Raw genomic sequence first — 26888 nt, 5'->3', positions numbered from 1 at the left:
ATGGATCTAATGGGTTTAATGCGTTGCAATATCTCAGGAAATTAGCCTGTGTGTAATTGGACCAGCAGGAGGAGGGATGAGAACTGCTGCCCTTGCTGAGATCTGCCTCAGCGGGCTGAAATGCTGCAGGCTGAGACTCTGGCCTTAAAAAAGGAGCAGCACCAGTAACCTGGTAGTCATGAACCCAAAAGCATCCACGTTATAGGACAGTACATCTCACCTGGTCATTCTAACAGATCTGTTCTTTAATGTGGGTGAATGAGGACAGTTCAGTGCTGAGAAAATGTTGGGGGAGCTGTCTCTGTACAGAGAGCCCTCCTGGGCAGTGCTGTCGTGTGCAGGTTTGGTCCAGAGGAGGTCCTGGGGGGAGGCTGAGGTGTTAGTGAGGATGGTGGCGGTGAGTTGGGTGCTGCCAGGAGACAGCAGGCACCTAAACCTCCACCTGCAGGTCTGCTGGCTGTCCCTAACAGGGCTGCAGGAGCCCGAATTGTTACTGTTCATCTGTTGCCGTATCTCCACAGCTCCACTTGCCCTATTAACAAATCTTGGGGGATGAAAGAGCTTCTGGTTTTTAAAGGAAGGGGGAGAGAGCACAGCATGAAAATTAGAGCATAAATGCACCGATTTAAGGCTTGCTGAGTGTCTGGTTTTCTGTCTTATTGCCTCATGGCATCTTTTCCTCTTAGAGCAGTCTTAAGGCCTCAGATCAGGTGCTGAAAGGCTTTATGTGTCCATAAGGTGGTGAGGCTTTGAAGATCAACCTGATGCTACGGAGCCTATGCTGGCTTAAGCTGCTTTAGTGGCTTTTTAGTTCTTGTGAACAGCACTGCTTGATGTAAATTGGTGCTGGCCAGCAGCAGGCTGGGGTGGCAGAGAGCTGGGGAGCAGAGGGTACCTGAAGAAAGAGCAGCACCTGGCAGCAAGCAGGCAAATGTCTGCTTAGTGGTGTTTGCTCAACCTTTCTGGCTGTGCTAGCTGTGCTTCTTCCCATATAATTCCCGAGCACAATCTGTGCTACCTGGTAATGCTAAATAGCTACCTGGGAAAGCTTCAAACACTCAGACCCTAACAGAACTGATTATGGGGTGATTAGTGGTGGGAGATGTGGTGGTAATGCCTTGCTGAGCACTCTGTGATACTCGCTTGAACTTGTCAGTAATTGGTTCAAGCATCCTTGACAGAAGTAATTTACCTTCGTGTCAGTCTTCTAACATGGTGCAGGTGCCTGAAGGGCCAACCTGTTTGTCCTTAGCCAGTCAGGATAACAAAGCAGTACAAGTTCTGGAGCAGCAGAAGCATCCACAGCGAAATCTTCAGTTTAAATCTCAGGGGTCGTGAGCAGAACCCCACTGCTACCTGTCTGTGGAGCAAGTAAGTGCTTTTAGGCTTTCCTATCTATTGAGGAGGGCAAGGCACGTCTAACAGGGCATGGCTTTGCAGCCTCAACTCAGCTTGAGCCAGCTGTGTGGGCTCCAAATTCCTCTGGAGAGTGGAGGCCCTGCAGTGTTGGGGCTGTGGAGGGCTGGAGGTGACCTGGCTGAGGTGACCGAGGAGGAGCCTCGCTCGGGGGGACATCATCTCTCAGGCTGCAGTGAGGACGTGTGGCACACGCTGGTGTCTGTGCAGCAGTGGGTGGCCGGGGCGGTAACCTCAGACCAGCAAGCCAGGTGCCAGACGGGATGTGAGAGTGCCTTTTGCATAGCAGACATACAGGAAGAGTCCCAGATCGAGTTTTGCCGCATGCCATCTATTGAAAAAGCAGCACGGGGCGTTTCCTGTGAGCCACAGGAACATTAATGTTGAGTCTCATTCATGCCCTAGCCCGGGAAATGGTACTCCTGATGGCATGAATGGATCACAAGGGATGTTTTTAGCTCTAACAGCACATCAGGACAGTTGCAAGTAGCTCGCATCGATTCGCTCCCAGTGAGTGATTCTCTGGGGCTGTCAACTTGCCAGTGGTAAACCCCCCTTCGTGCTTTTGTTTCAGGGAAGTGGTGGTGGAAAACATTCAGCTTTCCAGTACGCCTCGTCTAACAGCTTGTCCTGGTGGCTAACCCAGCTAGACAGCGGCTCCGAGCTGCTGCACAGGGCACAGGCTGCCTCTGAGCTGCACGAGGAGAGGCTGCAGGGCACTGCCACCAAAGCTTTGAACTTTTTGGGGTGAATTTTACAGTATTTCTGGCCGCTGCTGCAGTCATGTGTCAGAAGTGCAGAGGGACGTGGTATTGTCATCTTCTGAGTGGTTTCAGGCAGTAGCAGAGCTGTGTTTCGGGCTTGCGTGCGCTCATTGTTAGGAGCCTGCAGGCAGCCTGCGCCAGAAACCAAAGTAGGTCTGCAGCCCAAAGGAGCTGCTCTTTAATTAGCCCAAAGGCCTGCTCCTGCGGTGGAAGTGAGAAGCTAAAAATTTAAGTGGTGTGCTTTCTTCTGGTAGCCCTGGGGAGCTCATGGAGGTGGCTGTGCTACAGGGCTCCTCTGCTGCTGTGGGTCTGAGCAGAGTGGCCTCGTGTCTCTGCTCCCGTGGCGGAGGAAAAGGAGAGCTGCCTTTTGGTTAATTCTGTGTGCAGGCTGCGGCTCGGAGCCCAGGTGAGGGCGTGGGGTTGGGAGGGCTCCGTTCAGGAAATCATTGCTGATTTCTTCATAGTACACGTGGCAAAACACCAGGATGAGGGCCGTGCCTTCCAGCGTTACCAGTTCCTGCCGTAAGGCTGCCTGACGCACCAAGGGCACGGGCAGTGCACCTCAACAGTGTTTTTTTAAAGAAAATGGAGGGAAAAAAGCCCCAAACACAGCTTCATATGTAGATACGAAGCCGTCAAATACCGCAGTGCACATCTTCACCTCCGTGGAGCTGGGTGGTGTCTCCAGCACAGCCCTTGAGACGAGGGCTGCTCTGTCACCTCCTGAGCTCGCAGAGCCGGGCTTCTGGCACTCACAGCTGGAGAGACAAGAGTTACACAGGCAGAATTTTCCATTAATCAGAGGAAAAAGTCCTCCCCAGATGGTATATAGGGTAGATTACGGCTACTAATCCTTTTGTGTCCTAGAAGATTAAGGATATCCTGGTGTGGCTGCTGTCAGCTGACCCTTTTTTATTTAAATGATTGAAAATTCTTGGTGCCGTTCTTGCAGTAAGGGCGAAGGTTTCTCCATTCAGTGCACGGCTCCTGGGCTTCTGTTTGGCAAAGGCACGGTCTGTTTAAGTCCAGCCCCAGTTATAAATTTACAGGAACTCAACTTTGTGCCATGTAAACAGCAGAAGCTACGGCGTGGTTAAGAAATTCCTCAGTGGACGGCTCTATCAAACACGGGAGAGGTGTCGGCTGACTTTTAGGAGGAGTTTTTGTACGGTGAGTGCCAGGTGAGGAAACGAGGGCTGAAGGAAGCCCTGTGGCTGCCGAAAGCCAGGATGCCTCCTTCGGCAGCAGCAGAGGGTGGCTACGTGCTCTGAGCTTTCTGACATGGATCTGGCCGAGGATTACAAGTCGCCCTTCGATTTCAACTCGGGAGTGGACAGAAACTACCTGTACCTCTCACCCGGCATAAACCTTTCTCCGCCTGGGTCGCCGACACTGACGAAGCCTGGTAACGTCCTGCTCTCTCTTTGTCACAGCGTGGTGTGGGAAGCTTAGTGACTAGTATCTGTAGAAAGGATCTGCTTGTGTGAGGGATCTGTGGCTGGGCTGAAAGGCCAGCGTAAGTGAAGTACTGCTGTTATCTGTGTGGTCTGTGGGCTCTGGGATCTCATGGAGGTAATATCTCGTGTGCATCTACCACCTTTATCATACTCATCAACTCTGTAGGAAGGCAGTTTGTGGGGGAACAAAGCAAAAAAATAAGGAACAAAAGGGCAACATCTGCAAGATTGATGTAGCCAGGCTAGTTTGATTAGATTACTTTTTTTTTTTAGGGGGGGGAAGTGTAGGAATTGTATGCTTAGACTGGAGCTCTGAAATTACACTACCTGCTGCTGCCTGAGTGTATATATATGTAAAAAACAAAAACAAAACAAACAAACAAACAAAAAAAAAACCACTTAGCTGCTTGACAAAAATGTCCTGTAAAACCTCAGCTCTCCTCACTTAGCGTGCTCTGGAGGAAGCAGCTGTTAGGTGCTGTGCTGCAGCAGCAGGTGCCCTGTGCTGGTGCCTAGTGCCTACCCTGAGCAGCTCCCAGCTGGTGACCTCTGTTCCTTGCTGCTGGACGGGATTTTTCAGTGCTCGATTCTCTGGAGTAATGAAAAACAGAAGGTTTAGCCCTCCTTCCAGCGTGACAAAGCAAAGCTAAGTTAGATGTGATGGCTTTTTTTTTTTTTTTTTTTTTTGTGGGCTTGTTCTTTAAAGTCTTGCAACCCCTGGGGGTGTGAACGAAACCAAACCTCTGCATGACCCAGATGAGCTGCAGGGCGCTGAGGAGCAGCGGTCAGCTCTAGCTCTGCATGTTGTCCTCCTCTGAAAAGGGGAGCAGCAGCCCTCAGTACCTAGTGGCAATGCATCACAGCAAGTGTCAACCTTCTGCTGTTACCTTCTTCATTCACTTTGAATGGTTTTATGGTGTTTGGGAGAGGCCAAAGGATTCCCTTTCTGAGGCTGAAAAAACGGGACTGGCGTTTTCACTGAAAGGGGAAGCACTTCATCTTCAATCTTTCTTATATATTGTGAAATAAATCCCCTCTTTTAGCCACATCATACTATAAATTTAAGATCATTCGGCAGCTTGTTCTTCTGAGCTCTAACAAGTACCTTTAGCTTTTTCTTTAGCTTTGCCAACTACATATCAGACACTTGCAATGAGTGTTTTGGCACAGAAGGTCTGTCTAAAGGTAAGGTTTTGTAAAGGCAAACCCTTCCCCACCCAAAAGGTTGCTCATCTGAAGTGACCAGTGCTTCCTGAAACTGCTAGTGTGTGTTGCTAATCTCTGCCTTCAGGCCAGGAAGTGGTAGGAACTTCAGGTCAAGATGGGTAACAAACGTGGGTTGAAAACAGCAAAGCACAGACCAAAACCTGAGTGAGAACCAAATGCTTCATCTGCCCTGTAAGAGGAACGTGGGCTTAAGTCTTATTTCTTTGACTGCTTGTGATCTGCAGAGACCTGACAAACTGAGTTCTTAATGTCTTTATTTGGTTCATTTAACTAGATCTAATCAACTGTTGGGATAATTTCTCGGTCTTAGAAAAGCAGACACCTAAAAACTGACCTTAAAACTAGGTAAGTTTTCCCAATACAGGCTAACTACTTCCAGCTACTGGATTCTCTCTGCAGAATTTCCCCTCTGCTGAAGAGATTTGAAATGCTCACACTAAACTTGGTTACAGCAGAGTATCCAATGACTGAGTTTTAAGTGCTTTGCAACTCTAAAGAGAAGTAAGGCACTGTGAAATAAGAACGGAGGCCAAGCTCTGCCTTGCAGGTGCACCATGTCTTGCAAGTAGTGACGTGAGAGCGGGAATAATGCCAGGGCAGAGGTGAACAGTAATGGGGTGAGAGCGCGGGTGGCAGGTGTCTGCATGCTTCAGATGGGACTGAAGGAGGAGTATCATGTGGGAGGGGGACAGAAAGCAAGAAGGGAAGGTGTGACGAGATGAGCTAGGTGAGGTGTGGAGGCATTTGATTAGCAGTGGCTTCCTATCTTCCCAAACCATCTGTAAATGGGGAGGCGAGGTGAGATCTTTCCCATGCTGCTTAGTGTTGAACCTCAAGTTCAGCGTTGTGCTGCAAGAAGCAGCAGAAACCGCCTTGAAACACCACTTTTCCAAAGGTAAAGGATATTCCCCAAATGCAAGCTGATGATGTGGGAGGCAATCCAGCCTGTTTTTCTGCCCCTGAGTTCACTTGATCTATTTTTGGTGAGATAATCCAGATGACCCTTCCTAACCAGATTGAGCAGCCTCTCAGCAGGATGTGCTAATGCTCTGTAGGCAGCGTGCTCTTTGGTGCTTGAAAAGCATCTCAAATTTGGGTTTGAAGTGGTGAGGTCTGTAGCCCTTAAAGGGATTGCTAACCTAACTCGAAACCTGCTGTCAGGAAGAGGACAGTTTGCAGAGGATGACAGTGCATCAGGGAAAAGTGCAGTTTGATTTTCTTCCTTCTGTTGGGCATATGTAATAGCATAAGTAGCAATTAGACAAAGTCATGGCATTCCTAATGGCTTGGTGTTACAAAAAGGAAATGTGTTGATGTATAAATAAGTGGTCTGGTTGTGGGACATGAGCTGTAATCCTTCAGTGTTTTGGGCTGTAGTGCTGTGTTTTGTTTGGGCATTAGACTTGAACCCTCTGTGTCCCCCCCTTTAGATTTCTGCCAGAAAATAATCGGGAAACCTGTAGGCTCTCTTATGTTTAAGACAGACATAATTCTCTGGGGAAGATGTGGTGCTGGTTTCATAAATGCAGGATTCAGTATGGTTCCTGATTGCTGTGCTTCACAACTGACTCGCTACTTACACACATTCTGGCCATACAGCAGTGTGCTTCTACTGTTCTGGGCACAAATAGAGGTGGAAAACATACTGTTAGGGAGAGAATTTGTGGAAACTGAGCTTTTGTTTTAGTTTAATAACTTTATCAAGAAGTCATCATCTCTTCTTATACACTTGACAGCTGCTGGGAGCATATTTTATAGAATTACAGCCTTACAGAATCTTTTTTTTTTTCCCAGGCTTTTTCAGTGTGTTGTGATGTAGCTGTTTGATACCAAGCCTCACAAGGAAATTACAGTGATGTAACATTGCTCGTTAATGAGTTGTTGGATTCTCAAACCAAATGCTATCACGTAATGCCATCAACAGCTGCTGAAACCAGGGTGGGATTGATCTGGTTAATCACTGTGGTGCTAGCAAGGGAACGCTAATGTGCCCTCAACTTGTCTGAACAGATGCATGCTTCCAGCCCTGTGAAAGGATAGAGGAGGCAATTGTTCTCCTGGTACCCCTGAAACGCCTCAGTGCCAGGCTGTTGTTAACAGAATAGCTGGCTAATAGCTGGAAAAGGTCCACGCATAACTCTGCTTTTCCTGAGTTATTGGGTTTGTCACCCTCCACTGTCATTTAAAAAAAAATATCTCCGTGGTTTAATTTGTTAGGCTCTTCATTTTACTCTATTTTACTATATATACAGCTATTTTACCTCTTGGTGAGTGTTGGTTCAGGGATCCTGTAACCGTTCCAGCATCCGATCTCTCTGCAAATTGGTCTCTTTGCAAATTAGTACAGGATTCCTTCGTTTTGGTGAACTGTGTTTACATATCAGCTACAAAGATACAAAATGGGAAATCTTTTGCTGTTTGTTGCGTTACTTGGTTTGCTCAGCCCTGAGCAGAGCAGGCTGAGGGGAGGCCTCATGGAGGCCTTCAGCTCCCTCACGAGGGGAGCGGAGGGGCAGGCGCTGAGCTCTGCTCTCTGGGGACAGCGACAGGACCCGAGGGAACGGCATGGAGCTGGGACAGGGGAGGGTCAGGCTGGGGGTTAGGGAAAGGGTCTGCACACAGAGGGTGGTCGGGCACTGGGACAGGCTCCCCAGGGAGGTGGTCGCAGCACCGAGCCTGCTGGAGTTCAAAATGGAGTTCTTAAAACTGAGCACATCATAGTGATACAAAGAATGTTGTTCTCCCTCCTCTTCATGAAGGTGTGAAGACAAAGGCTGGGAGGGGTCATAGGGGTGTTTGAGATTCATACAGAGGGGTTCAGCACAGTTCTGGTTTCTGGATTTGTAAGGGGAGGAGTGGAAGAGCTGACTGACATCCTCCTCAGTCCCTTCTCAGCACTCTACCACCTTGTCTGAAGTGGAGGCCTTTTGGTCTTAAACTTTCTCTGGGGTTCTCATCTGCCTTAAGCTGTTCTTCTGTGGCTGGATTTTACTTCTAGTTCCAGGCTCTCTGTGACTTCCTAGCCATGGCAGTTCCAGTTATGAGGGGCAGAAAGGTCAAGCACTGCATATGGGGAGGAGTTCCCCACTTGTGGTGCTGAACTTGCTTGTGGCCATGGCAGTTCCCAGTTTGCTGAGAACAGGCATTTTTCTCTGATCTAGAGAGCAGGAAGGGGGGGAGCAAGCACCTCTGATGTCTCCAAGAGTTGGTGCTGCAGGGGCAATTCAGAGCAGTAATCATGAAGTCCTGGGCAGAGGTTGTGTATGAACTGCTCTGTGGTTGAGATGTGCTCTGAGCCTTGGTTTTCATCAGAGTAGTGGGCCAGGTTGTTCTCAACAAGTTTCCAGTCTCCTCCTACAGCAGAAGTTGAAATTATATTGAGTTTTATTGCAACTTGATAGAATGAGACAGTAAAATGTCTTCTGGTCTCCTGTACTTGGAGTGTGACTCTGGTATCCTGTCATTGGTCTTATTTATACACTGGCATGAAAGGGCTGTATATCAGCATGTAGTTGTCTGGCAAATGCACAATGATTTGACTCTTAATGGTTTGTTCACTTCTAGGGCTGCTGAGAACTGACTCTATACCTGAGGTTGGAGAGGATGCTGCTGCTACAGTGGGTATGGCAGAAACACTCTCAGAAGAAGAACAGGATGAGCTAAGGAGAGAGCTTGCTAAGGTAAATCTCTTAAATAGTTCTTAAGTTCTTGGTTTTGAGAATTAAAATCCATGTCTCTGAACATACAACTAATGCAATGTGTATTAATTCTGAGTGAAGCTGGGTACTGCACTCTTCTGTGTTGCGGGGTGTGAGGAGAAAGGGTACATGTCAGGAAGAAACTCCAGTTATAACTACAGGGAATTAAGCTAAAAGTTCGTAGTAAACGGAGCTTAAAACAGAATTTATAGATGTCTAACTCTTTTGTCCACCCCTTTCTCACCTAAGGGTGGGAAAAAAAAGCTGTCAGAGAACATGGTTAGAAGCCAGTACCAAGTGTTATCTCTATTGCTATGGTGTGATTAAAGCTGTTCTCATGAAGGATGCTTTGTAGTAAACTCCATGTGTACACTGCTTTGCTAATTGCTAACTGTGTAACTATTCTTGTCTATTCTTGTCTATACTTAACAGTAGCAGAAGTTTTAAGAGCAATTAAAGTAGCACTTGTTGAGGGACAGTAAAATATTCAAGCCTGGTGTATGCATTTCATAAGTCATTAAAGTAGACTTCTTTCCTTTGTAGCTCCCTGTGACTTTAGGACCCTAAAGGGAATAAAAGAAACTAGCATAAGCTTAAAAGTTTGGCATACCAAGGTTAGCTGTGAAATAAACATACAACTTTTCAGTCAGGCTTTGTTTTTAGTAGTCCTGAGTATTGTTCCACGCAGAAACATTCAATTGAAGGTGGCAGGGGAATCTGGTCCTGCTCAGCTGTCAGGCTGATCTTTATACAGGTATCCAAACCCAAGGTGCATTAAGGATATTGGTGTTCCCTCAAAGGGGATTAAATGAGTAGGCAGCCTGATATCCTAAAGTAGGGTGGCCCGGTCTTGATGAAGAAAGTAGGCTTGGATGCCTACCTTTGTACATGTTGCCTTAGTGCCTCTGTCAAACAGTTCTACAGTGCTATTCTGTAGGCTGTAAGCCTCTGACCATGACCTGGTCCATGTTTCTGAGGGACTTAATTGACTATATGTGTAAATAAGAAAGTACACAGACATTGTAGTTTCTTCTAGTTGTGGAACAGGTTATATTTTTTTTAAACCACTCAGTCTGCCACTATTCCCACCCCTCCAACTCCTTTCCAGTATGCTCTGGGAAGGACACTCCTGTAGCTGAATTCAGCCACAGAAGAATTTTTACGGCCAAGAAAGGAGACAAAACTCATGTGTGGAACAGACATGCTCTGAGCTTCCTCATGTTGTCTGTAAGCTAGCATCTCTTCTGATGTGGAAAGAGCATGCAGGCTTGGTGGTTGCCCCAGGTTTGACTAATATTCAAGCTCAATTTAGGCCAGTGGAGTCTAAAGGTAGTAATTTCTAACTATACAGTCTTTCAGAGCTACCCAGTTGCTTACGCCTATTATACTAACAGAGCTAGCTGAAAGTAGGCTTCTTTCTGACTAACTGGTTATTGTTGTAGACTATGTTGGATTTCCCCTTCAGTAATCAGAAACAACCATGAGGCAATGCTAAAAGAAAAAAAAGCTGCTATCCCTTCCATTACTGGTGTCTAGTAGGTATTTTTTCCTATATATGTAGTTAAATGGCCGTGTAGATCACTTGTTAACTTGATTCTCTCATCTCTGCTGCAATAGGTGGAAGAAGAAATCCAGACACTCTCACAAGTGCTAGCTGCCAAAGAGAAGCACTTAGCAGAAATCAAGAGAAAGCTGGGAATTAACTCCTTACAGGAACTAAAGCAGAACATTACCAAAAGTTGGCAAGATGTTACATCAACTGCAGCGTATGTACCTCTTAATGATGGTAGTCTGAGATGAAAACTATGAAGTTCTAATGTCTAAATCATCTATTTCTGTGAAATAAGATGTGTTGATAACACAAAGTTAGGTTGCACTAAGATTTGTGTGAATAATTCATAGACTTATTTAATTGAGGCCACTACTAGTCATACCATCTCATGCAAAATAAGAATTAACCATAACATGGGAGATTCTAATACATTGGACTAACAGAACTGAGATACCATTACCAAGATATCAAGGTGTACCAAGTCAGAGTATCCTTTTCTACCGTGGAAAACTTTGTAAACAAAAACTTCTACTTTGAGACGTAGAGTGAACTTCATTTTCTGCAGTCAATGACTTTCTAGAATGTGTGAGGATGTACCTCTTAATACAGAATCTTGTGGTATGAAGTTTATTTACAAAACCATTATGGATAAGACTTCAGACACTTGTTACCAAAAAACGTTAAAAAATAACATGTATTTGTGCTGTTTTCTCTTTTTGAAGCCCTACAGTAGCAGATAGCATATGTTCTGGAGCTGGAGCAGTAGAGATATGTTGGTGAATCTGATCTGAAATCTGAGGTGGCAGAGATGCTGTAGCCAGAAGAGACAGCAATGATTCAAAATAGTCTCTTAAGTAGCTTGTCCATTCTTCCCAAAAGTTGAAGTATACTTCTGGGTTTGATAAAACTTAACATATATGCACTAAAAGTTTCTCATGTGTTCTGTTAAAATAACTGCAGACTTAATTTTATTTGAACACAGATACAAGAGAACATCAGAAACCCTGTCTCAGGCTGGTCAGAAGGCTTCGGCTGCTTTTTCAACTGTTGGTTCAGTCATAACCAAGAAGTTAGAAGATGTCAAGTAGGTTTCTTTAGTTTTTAACAAAAAGTTGCGTTTTTCTATTTGAGCAGATCACTGAAACAAATTTATGCTGTTAACGTACTTGGCACTTCTAAAAGTTAATCTATCAAGAACCCTTGGCATGCCTTAGGAGTGCTGAGTGACTTGCTGCAAAATGTGCCTGTATGTCCTCCCTGATGTGGAAGAGTTTTGTGGGGTGTGTTTTATATATGCAAGAGACACAACATATGCTATTACCTTTGCTGCCACTCCGATTTTTCTGGTAGGATTGCAGATAGAAGCATCCCTGCCTGCCTCTGTGTGCCTAATGCGAGTAGCACCATCACTTCTGTTCCCTGACTTTCTCAGCTTGTGGAATGCCACACTTGAAGGACAGTTTTGAAGGACAGACTTTTTGTATTTTGTGTTTGTGAATTCCTTTTATGGTGCCTTACTTGTTTGTAAGCTGTTCTACCTCACAGCAGTGGCTTGATTTTATTACCTTTTAGCAGACTATTTTAATTCCTAAACATTGGTACGTAACAGCATATTTTGACTGTGTGAAATGACACAGCCCTTTCATACAAATTAGGTAAGTTTAATGGTAACTTCTGTCATTACACGTACTGTTAACTGCATGCAAACTAAGCTCTTCCTGGATGCAATCTAATCATATGCTTAGAATTCCTTGATTATATCATTTTTACTGCTGGAACATATCAAACTTATCTCCACTTGTAACTTGTTATGAATAGTGGATCAAACTTATTTTTCAATTATTGGACAAGTAAAACACATTCGAACAGAATATTGCTGCATCGGAGAGCAATGTAATAAAATCAACCATTGATTTTTGAAGTGCTGCCATTAACCTCTTTCTTGCTTGTTGAAGTCGAGTGGAAAAAAAACTTTGAGGTGCAGCTTCAGTTACTTATTTTGCTTCAGATTTATCAGAACTTCCTTTCTCTCTTTAATGCTTACTCTGGCATTGTGCAGACTACAGGCATTTTCACATTCCTTTAGGTAAGGTGGGCACAAGAACTGTTTCTGAAACTAAGCATGTAGTCAGACTGTCTCCATTAAAAGCTTTAAATGAGTTGTGTCTGTAAAAGGTAATTTTTTTTCTCTGCTGTTAGTTGACGTAAAGCTGCAGTTCTTCTAATGTCAGAAGACATTTCGTCAAGTTCATCTGCTAACTGTCCCAGGACATGAAATCTTGATAATATGTAATAGTCTCCCTTTTGTATAAGAAAGGAATCTGTTAAAGTGACTCTGGATTTCTTTTTTAAAGAAGCAGAATATGGTTTTGAGGTCAATGGCATGCGGAACTCCTCCTTTGTCTGTACAGTGTTTGTGCCTTGAGAGAGTAAATTTTTTCCCTTTCTGGTGTCTATTACAGTGGTTGTTCAGCATTGTGACTAATCAAATCACTACAGGTGCAGTGTGAGGTAGCTTGTGCATTCACTGTTCATGGTTTTGTGAAACAGTCCTTATCTTTGACCTGATTACTTCCGCATCTCTGGATGTGGAGTATTTTAATTACCTTTGCTGCAGTGCCTTTTATCTGCTTACTCTAAGCAAATATTCAGTGTGAAGTTTTCAGTAGATAACTTTCCTGTGTAGCAGCTTCTGTCTATTGCCTCATCCTCTCGTGTGCACCGCTGTCTGGCTTCATCATCTTTGTGCTCTCTTATTATGTACCCATTTAGATGGTAATAGGATCTCTAGAGATGTAGGGATCTGGCTGCTAGAACACGAGCTAGGAGCTCAAGCCCCTTCTGCTGTGCCTGCAGAGGAGGCAGGCAGTGAGCCCAGTTTGCTCAAGGGTAAGAACGTCTGCAATATATCTCATCTTTAGCCATCAGCAAGACAGAGGGAGACTGAAAATGCCTTTGGGATGCAGGGCTCAGCTGCTTGCTTAACTAATGGGGTTCACCTTCCTTCCATCAGGCTGTGGTGTTCTCATCCTGCTATTGGAGTGCTCTGTTTGACAGGGATAAGCTCAACTCCTAGCTCTCTTTCTGGCCTCAAGAACTTAATACCTCAATATCCAACCCAACAAGAGTGTCCTAATTGCTCAAGGTAGAGGGTATTCAACAGTGACCTGGCCATGAACAGAAATGAGGCCACTGGGAGTGAGAGTGACAGGGCCTGGGGAGTCACACTGGTGGTGTGCTGCTCTGGGGAAATTGTGGCAATGGAAATCCGAGGTATGGATATAAACTCAGGAGCAGATGGATTTAAAAAAAAAAAAGGGGGGGGTGGAATTAGTGCTGTTCTAGATCTTAATTGCACTTAGGAGATTAGAAACACTTCATTTTGTGCTTTCATAAGGATCATGTCAACTGGGATTTCAACTGGGATTCAACCAGTGAATTCAGGTCCTGTGGTTATATAACCCCTAACGCGCTGTCTACTTTTAAGATGGCACAAGTCTGAATTTCAGGAAGCATTTAGATGTCAAAGTCTTTTCCTAGAACTGCGAATTTATGGGTCTGATACTTGAACAATTACTGAATATTGGTGTGCATTTTTCTTCAAAGTGGTTTCTTCATTATGGCTTCCTCTTGTGCTGTCTTAACTTAGGGATTTTTTAGCTGTAGTGACATGATTGGATTATTTCCATGCCACAAACGTATGCAGGTGTTCATTGATGCGATGGGACTGGAGACAGTTGTAAAAAGGAATAAGGCAGCTAGCTAATGGAGCTGTGAACTTGAGAAGTATTGAAACAGGGAGGACTGGTATTGCAAAGTCAGGCAGCTGTTGCTTTCTTTATCTGTTTCTTCTGCTTTTTGTTGTGCTGTAAACAAATTCTGTCCCTTCTGAGGTTTTTCTTAATACCTTTATTCTCCTTTATACGAATGTTTTGATTAGCTAGACATCCTCATGTGGGCAACATGAGTACTGTGTGCCAAATAGCAGTAGTACCACGATGCAGCTCTCACCAAACTTCCTGAGCTATCATAACTCTGCGCTTAGCTCCTCTCACACTGCGTCCATACCATGGAGCAGAAATCCTCATCTTTCCCCTGTTCTGAGGTTGTAGAATAACTTATTTGCTTGCTTTGGAAATGTGATGTGATCATGGACTTCAAATTGTCATCATTTGTCAGAATATCAATTGAAAACCTGACTATTAACAAAAGGCATTAGTGCTTTGAGCTCTTAAGCATATTTTCTGGACAGGGACTCTGTCATGGCTCTGTATTTTCAAAATGTGAGGCAATGTAGTAATTATAAAAAAAAATAATTTCTAATAGACCAGAAGCCTTTTAATGTAATACAAACTATATGGAAGATTAGGGAGGAACTTACTGTGTTGGTTTTGCTTTCACATATAAGCTAGTGTCTTAACTTCTGGGTGTTGTAAAAAAGGGCTTCTCATCTTCAAGCTGCCCTGCTTCTAGGTCTAGCTGAGTGAGTGCTTTGTGGCATTCTGTCAGTTGGGAATAGAAAAATTGACTCATCTTTGTAAAGCTTCACAAGACTTAATCTTGCTTCTTAGAACGCACTCGTTGAACAAATGATTTGATGTTTAAGATTACCCAGTGCTCCTGCAAACCAAACCATTCTGTGCCAAACCTATACATTACAGTGACACTTTAAAAAACATTCTGAGTATGTGCAAGTGGATCACATGAGAAGTAAACTCGAGAATGTAAATGGTTCTTCTATTAAGTGATCTGAGATTAAAGCTCTCTAGGCACCTGTTAGAAGATCTGCAATATACCATAGCTTGTTGCTTTTCTCTGCAAGCAGGTTGGCAGATTGTAAACACGGGGAAAAAAAAAGAAGGTAACTTTCACCCTTTTTAGCCTTAAACTTCCTCAGCTGCTGAGGCACTTCTTGCAGGCTAAGGGGAAGTGGCTCAGTGTGACTCTACAAAGAGTTATGTAGCACCAGCCTAGTTCTGTGCTGAAACTTGGCACAGAGCAGTGAAACCAGAATTACTAGAAATCCACAGCAGAGAAAGGAATATGAAGATGCTTCTGAAGATAGTCATCTTCTGTGTGTGCTGAAAAACTTTGTGGAAGCCAAACCATCAGTGAAGATGAAAAACAGCAGAAAGAGGATTAGGGTAAAGGAACAAAGCATGGCCACACATTACTGACGTGTAGCAGGACAGCAGCTGGCCTTAATGAATCTGATTCCCAGTGCACTGTACCTACAAAACCTGGAGTCGTACATCTGCTTTAAGGGATTCCAGCCTTAAGGCAAGCTTTCTTACATGTGTGTTTTTCTTCCTATCATTGTGTTTGGCCAACGAACCTCTGAGAACTTCCTATGCAATGACCGCTTTTGTGAACGTATATTCTATTGTGCTGAGGTACTAATTTGAGCTTTGGAGGTGCATCAAAAGTGAGGGTTTTTTGTTATTCCTCCCCACACCAGCAAGCATGGAAAGGATTCTCTTGAAAGACATCATCAAGCCCTATCAAAAAAACAGTATTCCAAACAATTATGAAAAATCATCACTTTTTTCTAATTTACTGTTGTGGTAGCTGACAAAAACATTTAACACTAAGACTAATTTGTATCAAGAGTAAATAAGGATGTCCCAGAGTATGAAACTGATGGTTTTGAAGTTATTTGGGAGCCCCTTAACCTACCTCCAGCCATCTTCTAGGAGTAGGTGTGTTCTCACCAATCAGTACCAGTGTAGCAACGCTGGTAGGTTACAGAAATCCTCCATGAATTTCAGAAGTGTTGAAACGAGGACTTTTTCCCTGCCCCCACCATAAGCCTGAACTTGGATATGGGTTGATGTAACTGCTCTCTCTAGATAGAATTTATACACTTATCAATATAAATTACACTGAATTGAAGTGGGAGCCCTCTGACCTTTGGACTAATTCTTTGAGTAGGAAGGTCTGTTGGTTGATAACTCCGGATTGTTTGCTTTCTACTTGATATTGTCAAAACCGTAAATGCAGCATGTCTCATTTGAAAAAACTTACCAGCAGACAGACTTCAGCTAAAAATATGTACTTACTAATGAGCATGGCACTTGGATATTTTTAAAAAGGAAAAAATTGTTGCAGCTTTTGCTCTGTTGTATGTGTATGCGTGCATGGCTAAGCAATTAAAAAAAAAAAAAGCAAAACGAAGCAGTTCTTATTTAAGACTGTATAAGACTGGCTGTTTACCCAAGATGGTGTCTGGAAATCAGCTGTCTAAGCCAATTTCTTCTGTCTATCATTTTGACTAACTTCTTGCTTTCTCTTTTCTTAATGCTGGCAACTTAGTATACGCTCCATACAGCATTCAATTAGCATGCCTATTATGAGGTAACGTATGCATAATCCAGCTGTTTGGTATATGTATTGTCATGTGTGGAATCAAGTAAAATTGAATTTAACAGATTAAAAAAAAAAAAAAAAACAAACCCAGGAAAGAACAAGACTTCATATTGGTGAAGGAAATTGACTATGTAGGATACATTTTTTTGTTTGTTTGTTTCTACTTATCAGTGGTGGTTATCAGACATTTGGAATGGGAAGAAGTGCACTTTCCTGATGTTTGGAGAACTGTAACACTTTGCCTTCCTGTTAGAAATGTAATTGACAAGTTTAAAAGACAGTAGTTCAGCATCTGATTTAGGACTGTCTTTTGGAACTGAATAGAAAATGTGGTTTCCTAAAAAGTCTTTTTGTTGACTTGTAGTGCTTGCTTGCTTTTCTCTTTGCATTATTTTTTTGGGCACTGTGTCCCTCCATCTCCTGAGGGAATCTGGTTTCAAATATAGATGTCACTGTGTGTTTTCCTAAATGAAAGAGTTCTGCTAGGTGTGGATGACTGACACAAACACCAAGCAAAGGGCGGGAAGGAAGCTTAACCTGTTAACAAAAACTTCTTCCATTTTTATGTAACTTATATTTTGTCTGCTATGAATCCTTAGCCTTGGTCCATGGAGGGCAAGCATTTTCCATTCTGCATAAAGGCAGAAAAGGTGTAAAAGCTACTGCACAAGTTTGCAAGTGTCAGTGACAGGCACTCTTTTGACCCTAGTAGTAAAAATACAGCGGCCCTCAGCACTGAACACTGTGAGCTGTCCCGCTTTGCATATGCAGAACGCACTGTTTGTAATCACAGCTGTCTCCAGCACTTAAAAAACAAGGGGGAGTCTCTCAAACTTACGTTAGCAGAAAATGTCACTGTGAACTATTTTGTTATCTAAACGCAGCCTGTTAAATTAAAGTTGTTTTTCTCCAACAAGCGAAAAAAAATCTGACAAGCTTTATTCAGCAGTAATACAGTAGGCTATCCAAAAGGGATGACAAAGCCTTTCTGAACAAACCCTTTAAGCCAGAAACCTGTTTGAAATCACTGTGTGTGGAGGGGTGGGGGAGTGTGGGGAAATTGCTAGCGCTCTCTTCCATCTTCTAATGAAGGATCCTATAGCTGAGACTGGCAATGGCTAATTGACGTGAATAAGTTGCAGCTTGAGTGTTCTTCAATTTTATAAATAGAGATCCAGATGTAAACTCTTTTAAGCTGAAATTAAAAACAAGGAAGAAGCCCCAAATAAACAAAATGCATGTTGACATTGGGAAAAGCAATTGCTTGCTTGTTTTCTGATATTTATATGCTAACTAGATACATTTTTAATTCTGTGGTTCCTTTTTGTCCCTAGAAATTCTCCTACTTTCAAATCTTTTGAGGAAAAAGTTGAGAACTTAAAGGTAAGCATTACTAAGAAGTCCTGGTGACTGTGGAGCTGTGTATATGGAGAAGACTTAAGTGGGCTCTGGGTAACCTGTGTGATTTTTTTATGTTACTGGTAAGTTGTTGAAAGTGGTTAGATGATGTCTTTAGAAGTGCTGTGTAAACGGTTTCTCTGCCTAATAATTTCAGAATAAAACAGAAGGATGCTCATAACTAGGTGGATCAACAGCTATCTAACCTGTACAAGTGGATAGTATGACACACCTAGTATTATATCAAAAACAGTCTAGGCTTTTACTTCTGTGCCTTCCTAAGGACTAGTATCATATGTAGGAGTACAGATTGGGTTGCTTCTTTTTTAAAGTATGTAAGGTCTTTGTACTTTGGTTCTGCAGAAAATATTTGTAAAACTAAATTTACTCATAAAAGCCTTAATACCATTAGTAGGTTCTTTCCTACCCCTCCCCCCTAAAAATACAAAAACAAGCAAAAACACCTAAAACAACACCAACTTCAAAAATAACTAAAACATGTAACTAGATCCAGACTCCAATGTTCTCAGGGGCACACTGAGCTTGATGAGAAGCATACAAGCATTAGACAATCATTAGATTTCTGCAAGCTCATTGTCACTAATGGCCACGCCATACCACAAAATAACTTCTGTAGAGAGAAGTGAAAAGGTGAACAGACTGCCTGGAGAAAGTAGCATAGCTGCAAGGCTCCATGAAAGAACTCAAGATCTGCTTGTGAGACTGAAAACCGTTCAAGGCTCCTAATTGAACAACACAGCAGCTAGTTTTAACTCTGAATCTTTAAAAAGCCTAACTGGCTTAAAAGGTGGCATACCTGTACTGTTTTTAACTGAGGGTGTGTGTGTGTCAACCTTCAGACTCCCTAGAATTAGGTCTGCTTCGTTCTTTTTCATTCTTTGTGTCTTGAAGACCCAGGGAGGCTGGTGTCTGTGATATTTAAGAATTTTCTAAGTAATATAAAGAGTGTCATGGGGGTAGCTCAGTCCTGGAGAAGCTGCTCTGCTGAGAAGAGTTGTTAAGCCTCTGTGCAAAGGTACTGGTTTTATGTAGATACCTTTATGTTGAGGCTCTCTTTATGTTCTAGTTTAAAGTTGGAGGAAACAAACCTGCCGGGGGAGACTTTGGAGAAGTTTTGAACTCTGCTGCCAATGCCAGTGCCACAGAAACAATTGCAGAACAGTCACAGGAGGAGACCCACTGAGATTCCTGCCTCTGTCCTGCTACCCACTGCCAGATGCTGCAAGCAAGACCTAAGCACACTTCTAACATTCTTTGCGCTCTTTCCACCAGATGTGCTTTTATTTAGCACGTAGCTGTTTTACCAGGTTAACTGATACCAAGCTTGTTTGTGGGTTCAAATTATTTTTGAAACTAAAATGCATTGTTTGGGGTTTTGTGTGGGAAGGGGAATTTTTATGCCTTTCAAACATTTAAAGGACTTATCTCTAATTTGAAGGCAACCTTTAAAATATAGCAATGAAAACTCTTCTGAGAAGTTAATTATACTGTACATATACTGTGGATACATAATTGCTTCTGAATCTGTAGCTACTGTTCAACTTGATCATTTTGAATCTACTTCTGCTGCCAAACTTTACTCCCTTGTGATTATTTCAGTTAAGTGTTGCCTGTATGGGAACCAGACTAGGAGGATCACTCCCAGCTAAAGAAAGGACTTGTACTTCAACAGGCTTTGAACAAGTTACATGTAGCACAGTTACAGATGTGTTGGAATGTACTGTATTAAGAGCTTGGTTTTTGTACAAAAGATACTGGTAGTGTAACACATGACATCTAAAACTTACTGATTTGTCTTTGGCTTATCTAACTAGGAGGACTCTGGAAGCAAGATGCCTATTAATGCTGGTTTAGTTCAGTTACAATAACATGATCAATATCACGTTTTGTTCTGAACTTTTGATCAGTTGCGAATCTTAATTCAGATGCAGAGGTGTCAGACACTAACAGAGCAGGGATGGTAAGAATAGGCCTGAGCATGAAAGTGGTTCTTCTACTAGGCAGTGGGAGAGACCTGCTGTCAAATGCTAATGTTCATTCCCCTGTAGACTAACTGGAAAAGATCTACTACATACTACATAGCTGTTTTTTTTTCTGTACATCTTGAGGGCCTGAACCCCTTAACATGTACCACTACTCCCATTTACTCTGCTGCGCAGAGTGTTACATTGCAGCACGGCACTCTGGCAAGGTCTGTTCCTCTACCTGTTGCTTTATTGGTTTGTTGTCTTCAAATTGCTCGTCTTTTCTATGTTTCTGGCACCTGGTGTGGGCAAGATTACAGCTTTGGGCATGTGTTTTATCACCACGGTTAGAACTGGAAGCAGGTTTGAAACAGGTGCGTGAAGCCTGAAACTTCCCCCTGCTGTGGAGGGGTGTGGAAGAAAAATAAAAAAGTTCCTGACAACTTTATTAGCATGCCAGCTGTCATGTATATATGCTCAGTTCCTTGTGAGAAGCTTAATAAAAAAATAAATTAAAAAACAAAAGTGTGAGGAATGTATTGTTAATATAGACGATTACACTTAAAAATAAGAAAATAAATTTACTTCCACGTGAAAACAGCGGAGCTCTGTGCTGCTGAGGGACCCGGGCCCCCTCAGCCCGCCATGGGGCGGTGCCGGGCGCCCCTCAGCGGCCGCTCCCCGCCCTAAGATGGCGGCCGCCCCGCCTCACCGCGCCCCGCGCGCAGGCGCAGTGCCCCGCCCTGCACGCGGCCCAAGATGGCGGCGCCGGGCTGGTGGCAATGGCGGGCGGCGCGGCGCTGGCTGCTGACGGCGGCCGGGCGGGGAGGCGGCGGTGGCGGCCTCAGGCAGGACGGGCCCCGGCAGGACCCCCCCGGGCAGGGAGCCCCTCGGCAGGAGGCGGGGAGGCGGCCGGGAGGCGCCGTGGCGGCGGCAGGGCGGCAGGTGAGGGCGGGGAGGGGCCGCCCCTGGGCGGCGGGGCGGGACCGGGGATGCTGGCGGGGGGCGGGTAGAGCCCGGGCGCCTCAGGGGTGGTGGGGTGGGGGGGTGGGAATGGCCTCGAGTTGTGCCGGGCGAGGTTCAGGTTGGAAAGGAGGAGATGTTTCTGCTCAGAAAGAGCAGTCAGGCACTGGGACGGGTTGCACAGGGAGGCGGTGGAGTCACCGTCCCTGGGGGTGTGCAAGGAGAGGTTGGACGTGGTGCCTGGGGACATGGGTTAGTGGTGACATTGGTGGTAGGGGATGGTTGGACCAGGTGATCTTGGAGAGCTTTTCCAACCGTAATGATTCTTTGATATACCTGTTTGCATTTGCCTATCTCACCTCTCATCCCTTCACTTTCTGTAGTGAATATTTTACAGAAAAGTTGACAGTTAAAATACTCCCATAAAAACGTGTCCTGTTTCTGTAGGAAACACGTGGGTTTAACATAGGAGGTGCAGGTCTGCAGCAAAGCCATGTGCAGGGTTTTATAAGATGACAGAAAGAAGGTGGAAAGTAATGAAACGTCAGTGGGGGGATCAAAGACATTTGAGGATGATACTCTAGTGGCTTACAGCAGAAATATTAGGGAAGGAATGAGAGAAATAAGTGGAAAGCGCTTACATGAAAGTACTCACCTGTGAAAGCAGCAGAAGTTGCAATGTGGGGGTTAAACAGGTAGTTACGAGGGAGGACAGCCACCGTTCCCTGGTGCTGTCACAGTGGGGGCAGGGGGACGGCGATGTTCCAGGCAAGGCCCAGCAGCACAGGAGTTGGATGGAGAGCAGACCCCATGTCCCAACAACAGGAGGGCAATCAGCTGGCACGCCCTTACCCGCCTGCTGTTCTCCTCTTACCCCGCCATGAAGCAGAGGTGCTCTAGACAGGCATGGTGAGACCCACGGTGAGCAGCAGCTAAGTCACCCTCTGTGGCCGTTACAGTGAATTTTGTCACGCTGATTTTCCCCCAGTATCAGCTGTGACAGTGGCCAGTAACAGGCACCTAGTCGCAGGAAGAAGCAGTAGATGTGTATTAACATATCACAGAATATCTCCTCCAGGCTGAAAAATCCCAATATCTCTGATTTTTCCTTACGTGGAAGATAATCCATACTGCTGGTCACCCTCATTGCGCTTCGCTTTGTAATTTTTCCAGTTCTGTGTGGCTGGGTTTATGTTAGAGTGTGCCCAATAGGATGTGGAGGCTAATGCTGTTTGTTAACATTGCAGGACTGACACAGTACGGGGAATGCAGAAATGCCAGTTACTGGATCCAGGAGCTGATAGCCCAAATTATGTGTAACATTCTGCTTTCCATTGAGTATCCCTAGTAATGAGGCTGGCTGTGCTAGGATGAAACTGTGAGCTGGCTCAGGTACTGTCCAAGGGAGAAGTCTGCAAAAGATTTTAAAAGTGGATCCAGCTGACCTGGCTGTAGAAGATAGCAAACTCTGCTTCAGGGGTTAGATTTTTTTTTTTCCCTGTTAAAGTAACAAGCTAGGAACACAGTTTTTTTTTTTTTTCTGTTTGTATATATTTATAGAAAGTTTTTAAAACATCTTTACAGAAAGTCTTTCAAGTTTGTGTAGGTATAATACTGAACTAACTGAAATGTTATGTAGTATTCACAGCATCGTTTCTAAGTGAGGAAGAGGAAGGGCAATGCCGTGCTGTGTGATGTCACGGGGATGTTAAGAGCATGACAAGGAGCTGAAGTGAGACTGCCACAAGCCTGCTTCTGTGCTGTTCAGAGCCCAGTTAGCAAAGCGCTCAGAGAGCCCCAGTGTAGCCGCTGGCTGTTCATGGCTCTTCTCTTTTAAGAGGATGCAGAAGAGGGAGCATGCTTGATGAGAGTGAGCGAGCTGTGCAAGGTGGGATACTGGAACAAGAGGGGAACACAAGGGGTCCAACACCCAGTGTTATTTGTTGGCTCTTTCCAGGTTTCTTAGCTCTCTGTCTCACTAACTGTAACCTATTTTGATTGCTAGAAAGCGTGTTTTTGGATAAATAAACTTCCCACAGGTATGAGCAACCCTGATAGTAACGCAGCATAAAGTTCTGTGATACTCATGGGAGATACTCAAAGCATTTGAAGTCTCTTTAGGAAAATCCTTTCAAGGGGAGCAACATGCTCTTCTCCTGAGGAAAGCGTGCAGTGGCTCCAGCTGCAGTCCCTTTCCGGGGTGCTGTACATCCACGGGATCTGCTCTTGCAAGACACAGCAGCTGTAACAGCACAGGGATGTAATTTGGGTCCTCGGTGATTCTGCTTCAATAGAGGAAGAAATACACAGATTCAGTGGCATTTCTGCACTGGTTTCATATATAGGGTTTTTTCTTCTCAGTTTTGAAGCTGCACAGGTGCCGTGGTGTTTGGGATGCTGTGGTGTTTTGCAGGCAAAGGTTTATTTTATGTGGATGGCAGAAAACTTGGCAAATGGACATGTTGATTTGCAGTTGTTTTAGGTAACTAAACAAGCATGATGGTATTTTCCCTGGGTAGCTTCTTAACTTTTTAGGGCACAGCACCAAATGTGTGATGCCGACCTCGCTTCCTAGCTGCCTGCTGTTGTTCCCTGCTGGCTGGTAATGTATCAGAGTAACGTGTTTTATTTTTCAGGTAGGGAAATCTATGGAGCAGGTGCTTAAATGTTGCTTTAAGTCGTTAAAAGTTAGCAGCACGGTAAGCAAAATATTCTGGGAACCCTGCATGCCGGTTAACCTTGCCTACAGCGGGGGGCTTACCTCTCACTGCTTTTTCCTTCTGCATTTTGGTGATGATGTAGTGCCGAGCCTAGAACACCAAACCAAAAGACAAGCCTGGAGCTCTCCTCCTCTGCGTGGAGCCCCGTAAGGAAATCTGTCAGAAGTGGGGGAGATGCTTTGGGTGCTACCCGCTCAGCCAGGTAGGGAGCCCCGTTTTTGGGAAGGCCGGAGGGGCGCTGAGAGGGTCTGGGCCCCCTGCCCCTGCCTCTCCTGCGGCGGCCGGCAGGGGGGGGCCGCGTCGCGCACAGGCAGCTCCAGGGGAGGCGCAGGGTCAGAGCAAACCTCCCTCTTTTTTATGGTTGTTTTTTTAAAGTTGGCCTTATGGGGACAGGCTCCCTGCAGAAGCTGGCCTGCGTCTGAACTGGGCGGCGCTGAGAGTGTCACCTTGCAGCGTTCGGGCTTTATTTCCATATTTTCACCTTGGCAGAGGCGTGCAGATTTCATGTTGCTTCTCCTCGGTGTCACAGCTCTCACACACAAAGTTTAGCACGTGCATCGTGCCTTCTCTGTTTAAATTCTTACACGTTATGCATATGGAAATGCTGAAGAGAGCCAACTGTATCCTCGTTGTGGATGTGATTCAATTTAAATTTCACTTACGGGATCGCAATCCTCATTTTGCAACCTTAGAGGCAATAGTGTATACTAACGTGTATGTCTAAACACTGGGATCATTGAGAGAAAAGTATTTAGTTTAATCTGTAGAGCATGGATTGAACTCTGTAGCAGTTTCTGAGCTCTGCAAAAGAAAAGCATCAGAAATCTACAAAACAGTGACTTTTCAGGGCATTGGTATCAGTACGTAATCATAACTAATTTCTGAAATAGATTAGGAATTATTCCATCAAAAATGTTTGTATTTTTATTTTTATTTTTTTTGGTCCAGTCAGATGTTCTTTTCCAAAAAGATTTGGGAATTTGAGGGCATCCACATATTTAAATTTCTGGTTGCTATTTTCAAAAGTAAGATATCCATGGTCGTAAAGAGAAGACAAGTGCTGTAACAGATGATATAAAGAGCTGTCTTAGCTATTTATATTTAAGGCAAGAGACTAAAAAATAAGACACAAAAGCAATAGTTTTAAATGAATGTACTGCCCTGTTATAAAGGGTACGTGGATGTTCTTTACAAAGGACACATACCTGCCCTACTTATGCAGTGTCTTCTCAACCTCGGTTTGGAATAATGCCTAACATGGGACATTTTGAAAAAAAATATCAGAATTATTTATAGTGCAATTGCTGGTGGGAAATAGTTTTCTTAATCTATCTTTTCACCTAGGATATTGTCTAGAAGATGGTTTTACTGAAGTAGCAGTTATTTGAGAACAAAATTAGTTACTCTGGGCATTTTTCACTTCGGTATAATGTTTCTTAGTGCCCCTATAAACTCTGTGGGTGGAGTGCGCTTTCAGTCTTAACAAAAAACTTACAAACGTTTTTGTTTTGATTGCAAATGTAATAGCACTTTACAAAAAATACAGAGGTGACTCTTTTAGGCAGATTACCTTCTGGCCAGCGTTCAAGTACTCGACGCTGCTGACTAGCAGAGAGCACGACTTGCCCCACATGGAGTTTATGGGACCTGGAACGAGTTTGCTTTACCTGTGGGTTTCTCCTGGCTTGCGCTGGCTGTGTGTGCATTTGAGAGCCTTGGGTTATGCCTGTTCCTACACCATGAATGCTTCCTGAGACTGAATGCAGGACAAGGACTACAGCGCAGACTTCTCAGCATCCTCTCAGCTCTGTCTGCTCTAAAGGCTGGTTTGCATTCCAGTCCTTGGCAGAACACAGAGGTGTGGTGCTTGCTGCCCCTTTGTGGAGCACAGACTTGTGTGGCAAGGCCCTTAACACCGTGCTGAGCTCCCTCCTCAGCGTGAAGATCACAGCACTTAGGGAATGGGTTGCAGTTGTCTTCTGGAACTTCTTCAGATAGCTTTGAGACTGCTATCCAAGTGATGACTGAAGCAGCCTAGCTGCAGGTGCTGGGCTCAGGCACCACAGGTTTCTCTTAGCACTGCGTGCGCTGCTCTGTTACGACTCTTTGTGATGTGACCCATGGAGCGGGCTCACCCTGGCTTAGACATTTCCCTTCTTCAGAGATGAGAATTTCTGTTCTTTTCAGAAGTGAACTGAAGAGTTGGATGTTTTGGGTGCGCTCAGCATGTGCGCAGGGAGGAATCTTGCTCTTGAGAGTGGATCCTAGCTCATGTAGGAGCGGGTGCAGGCATGAGGGAGGAGTATGTGTGAGCTGGGGGAGAGCTGGGAGGAATGTGAAAAGCTGTGGGCACGCAGGGTCAGGGCCTTATAGGAATCACCTCCTAGTTCTTACGTTTTCTTCCCATCCCTTCCCATATATAACAAAATGCAGTAAAAATATTTAGAGAACTGTAAGTGATTTGAGTTGGCTTTTTTTCCTATTACTGGTGAAGATACTGCATTGAGACTCATCTCTCCTTTTGCAGAACATCAGTGAACTTTCATCTCTGCTATGATCTTCACCTCTTTTGACCTATTTGTTTGTTCTCCGAGGGCTTCATATTTTAACCTTATATTGACACAATCACAATGTTCTATAACTTTTTGCTATAAATAATCCTTGAAGAAAAATATAGATATACTTTGTTTAAATTGTATACAGATATTATTGACATCCAAGAAAAACAGGCAGGTTTATTGCAAACAAATTATATATAATTTTATGTTATCAAATACGTTCTTCACTCAGCACTCCTAGTACGTGATCCTTACAGCTACTAACCAGTATATTTTCTAAGTTGCATTTGAAACCCTTTATGGAAGTCTTGTTTTCCAGTTTCTGCATTGTGTATCTAATGAAAATATGAAGATAAATGGAGAACCTTCTTCTTACAACACAGTTGCTGTGGAGTCAGCCAGTGCAGCAGATTTATATGTACATTTACAAGATCTGGGGGGTAAACCTTGTAGGTTTTGGTAGCATTACAGTGTGTTAGCGATGTATTTGCTGCTTTCTGGTATTATAAATGGGCAGTTGTTTTGCCTCACAAGAAATTTCAAAAAAGGGACTAAAAGCAGCTGTAGATGCTTAAATTCCTTGTGAAATAGAGCTGTGATGGCTTTCCTCTCACCAAATGTGCTCTGTTGTTTTATGCTGTTCCTCCTCAACGCAGTTGCTTAAAGTCACAGAAAAAAAGTATAAATACAAATTTTAGTCATGTACATCTCTGTATACTAAAAAAAATCCAGATTTAAGCAAAACAGACCATACCGTTGGCAGTTTTGGAAAGGGGCAGGTGTA

The 26888-nt window shown here is 44.1% G+C and overlaps 1 protein-coding gene across 8 annotated transcripts in view; it reads left to right on the top strand.

Moving 5' to 3' along the window:
- TPD52 (tumor protein D52) overlaps positions 1-20388 on the top strand; it is a 35418-nt gene extending 15030 nt beyond the window's left edge. For 5 of the 8 annotated variants that reach the window (XM_068672159.1, XM_068672156.1, XM_068672154.1 and 2 more), the window contains exons 2-8: positions 8429-8544; positions 10180-10328; positions 11097-11198; positions 12174-12200; positions 16427-16468; positions 17815-17863; positions 18966-20388. In XM_068672159.1, coding sequence (XP_068528260.1) covers positions 8429-8544; positions 10180-10328; positions 11097-11198; positions 12174-12200; positions 16427-16468; positions 17815-17863; positions 18966-19082 — 602 coding nt within the window. In that variant the 3' untranslated portion in view covers positions 19083-20388. Of the gene's footprint in view, positions 1-3367; positions 3586-8428; positions 8545-10179; positions 10329-11096; positions 11199-12173; positions 12201-16426; positions 16469-17814; positions 17864-18965 lie in introns of those variants that run through there. The other 3 variants (XM_068672157.1, XM_068672160.1, XM_068672155.1) reach the window with 3 other exon arrangements.
- Positions 20389-26888: the final 6500 nt, after the last annotated feature.

Source organism: Anas acuta, chromosome 2 (assembly GCF_963932015.1).
Source record: "Anas acuta chromosome 2, bAnaAcu1.1, whole genome shotgun sequence".
NCBI classification, from domain to species: Eukaryota; Metazoa; Chordata; class Aves; order Anseriformes; family Anatidae; genus Anas; species Anas acuta.
This window is presented reverse-complemented; position numbering and strand designations above follow the sequence as displayed.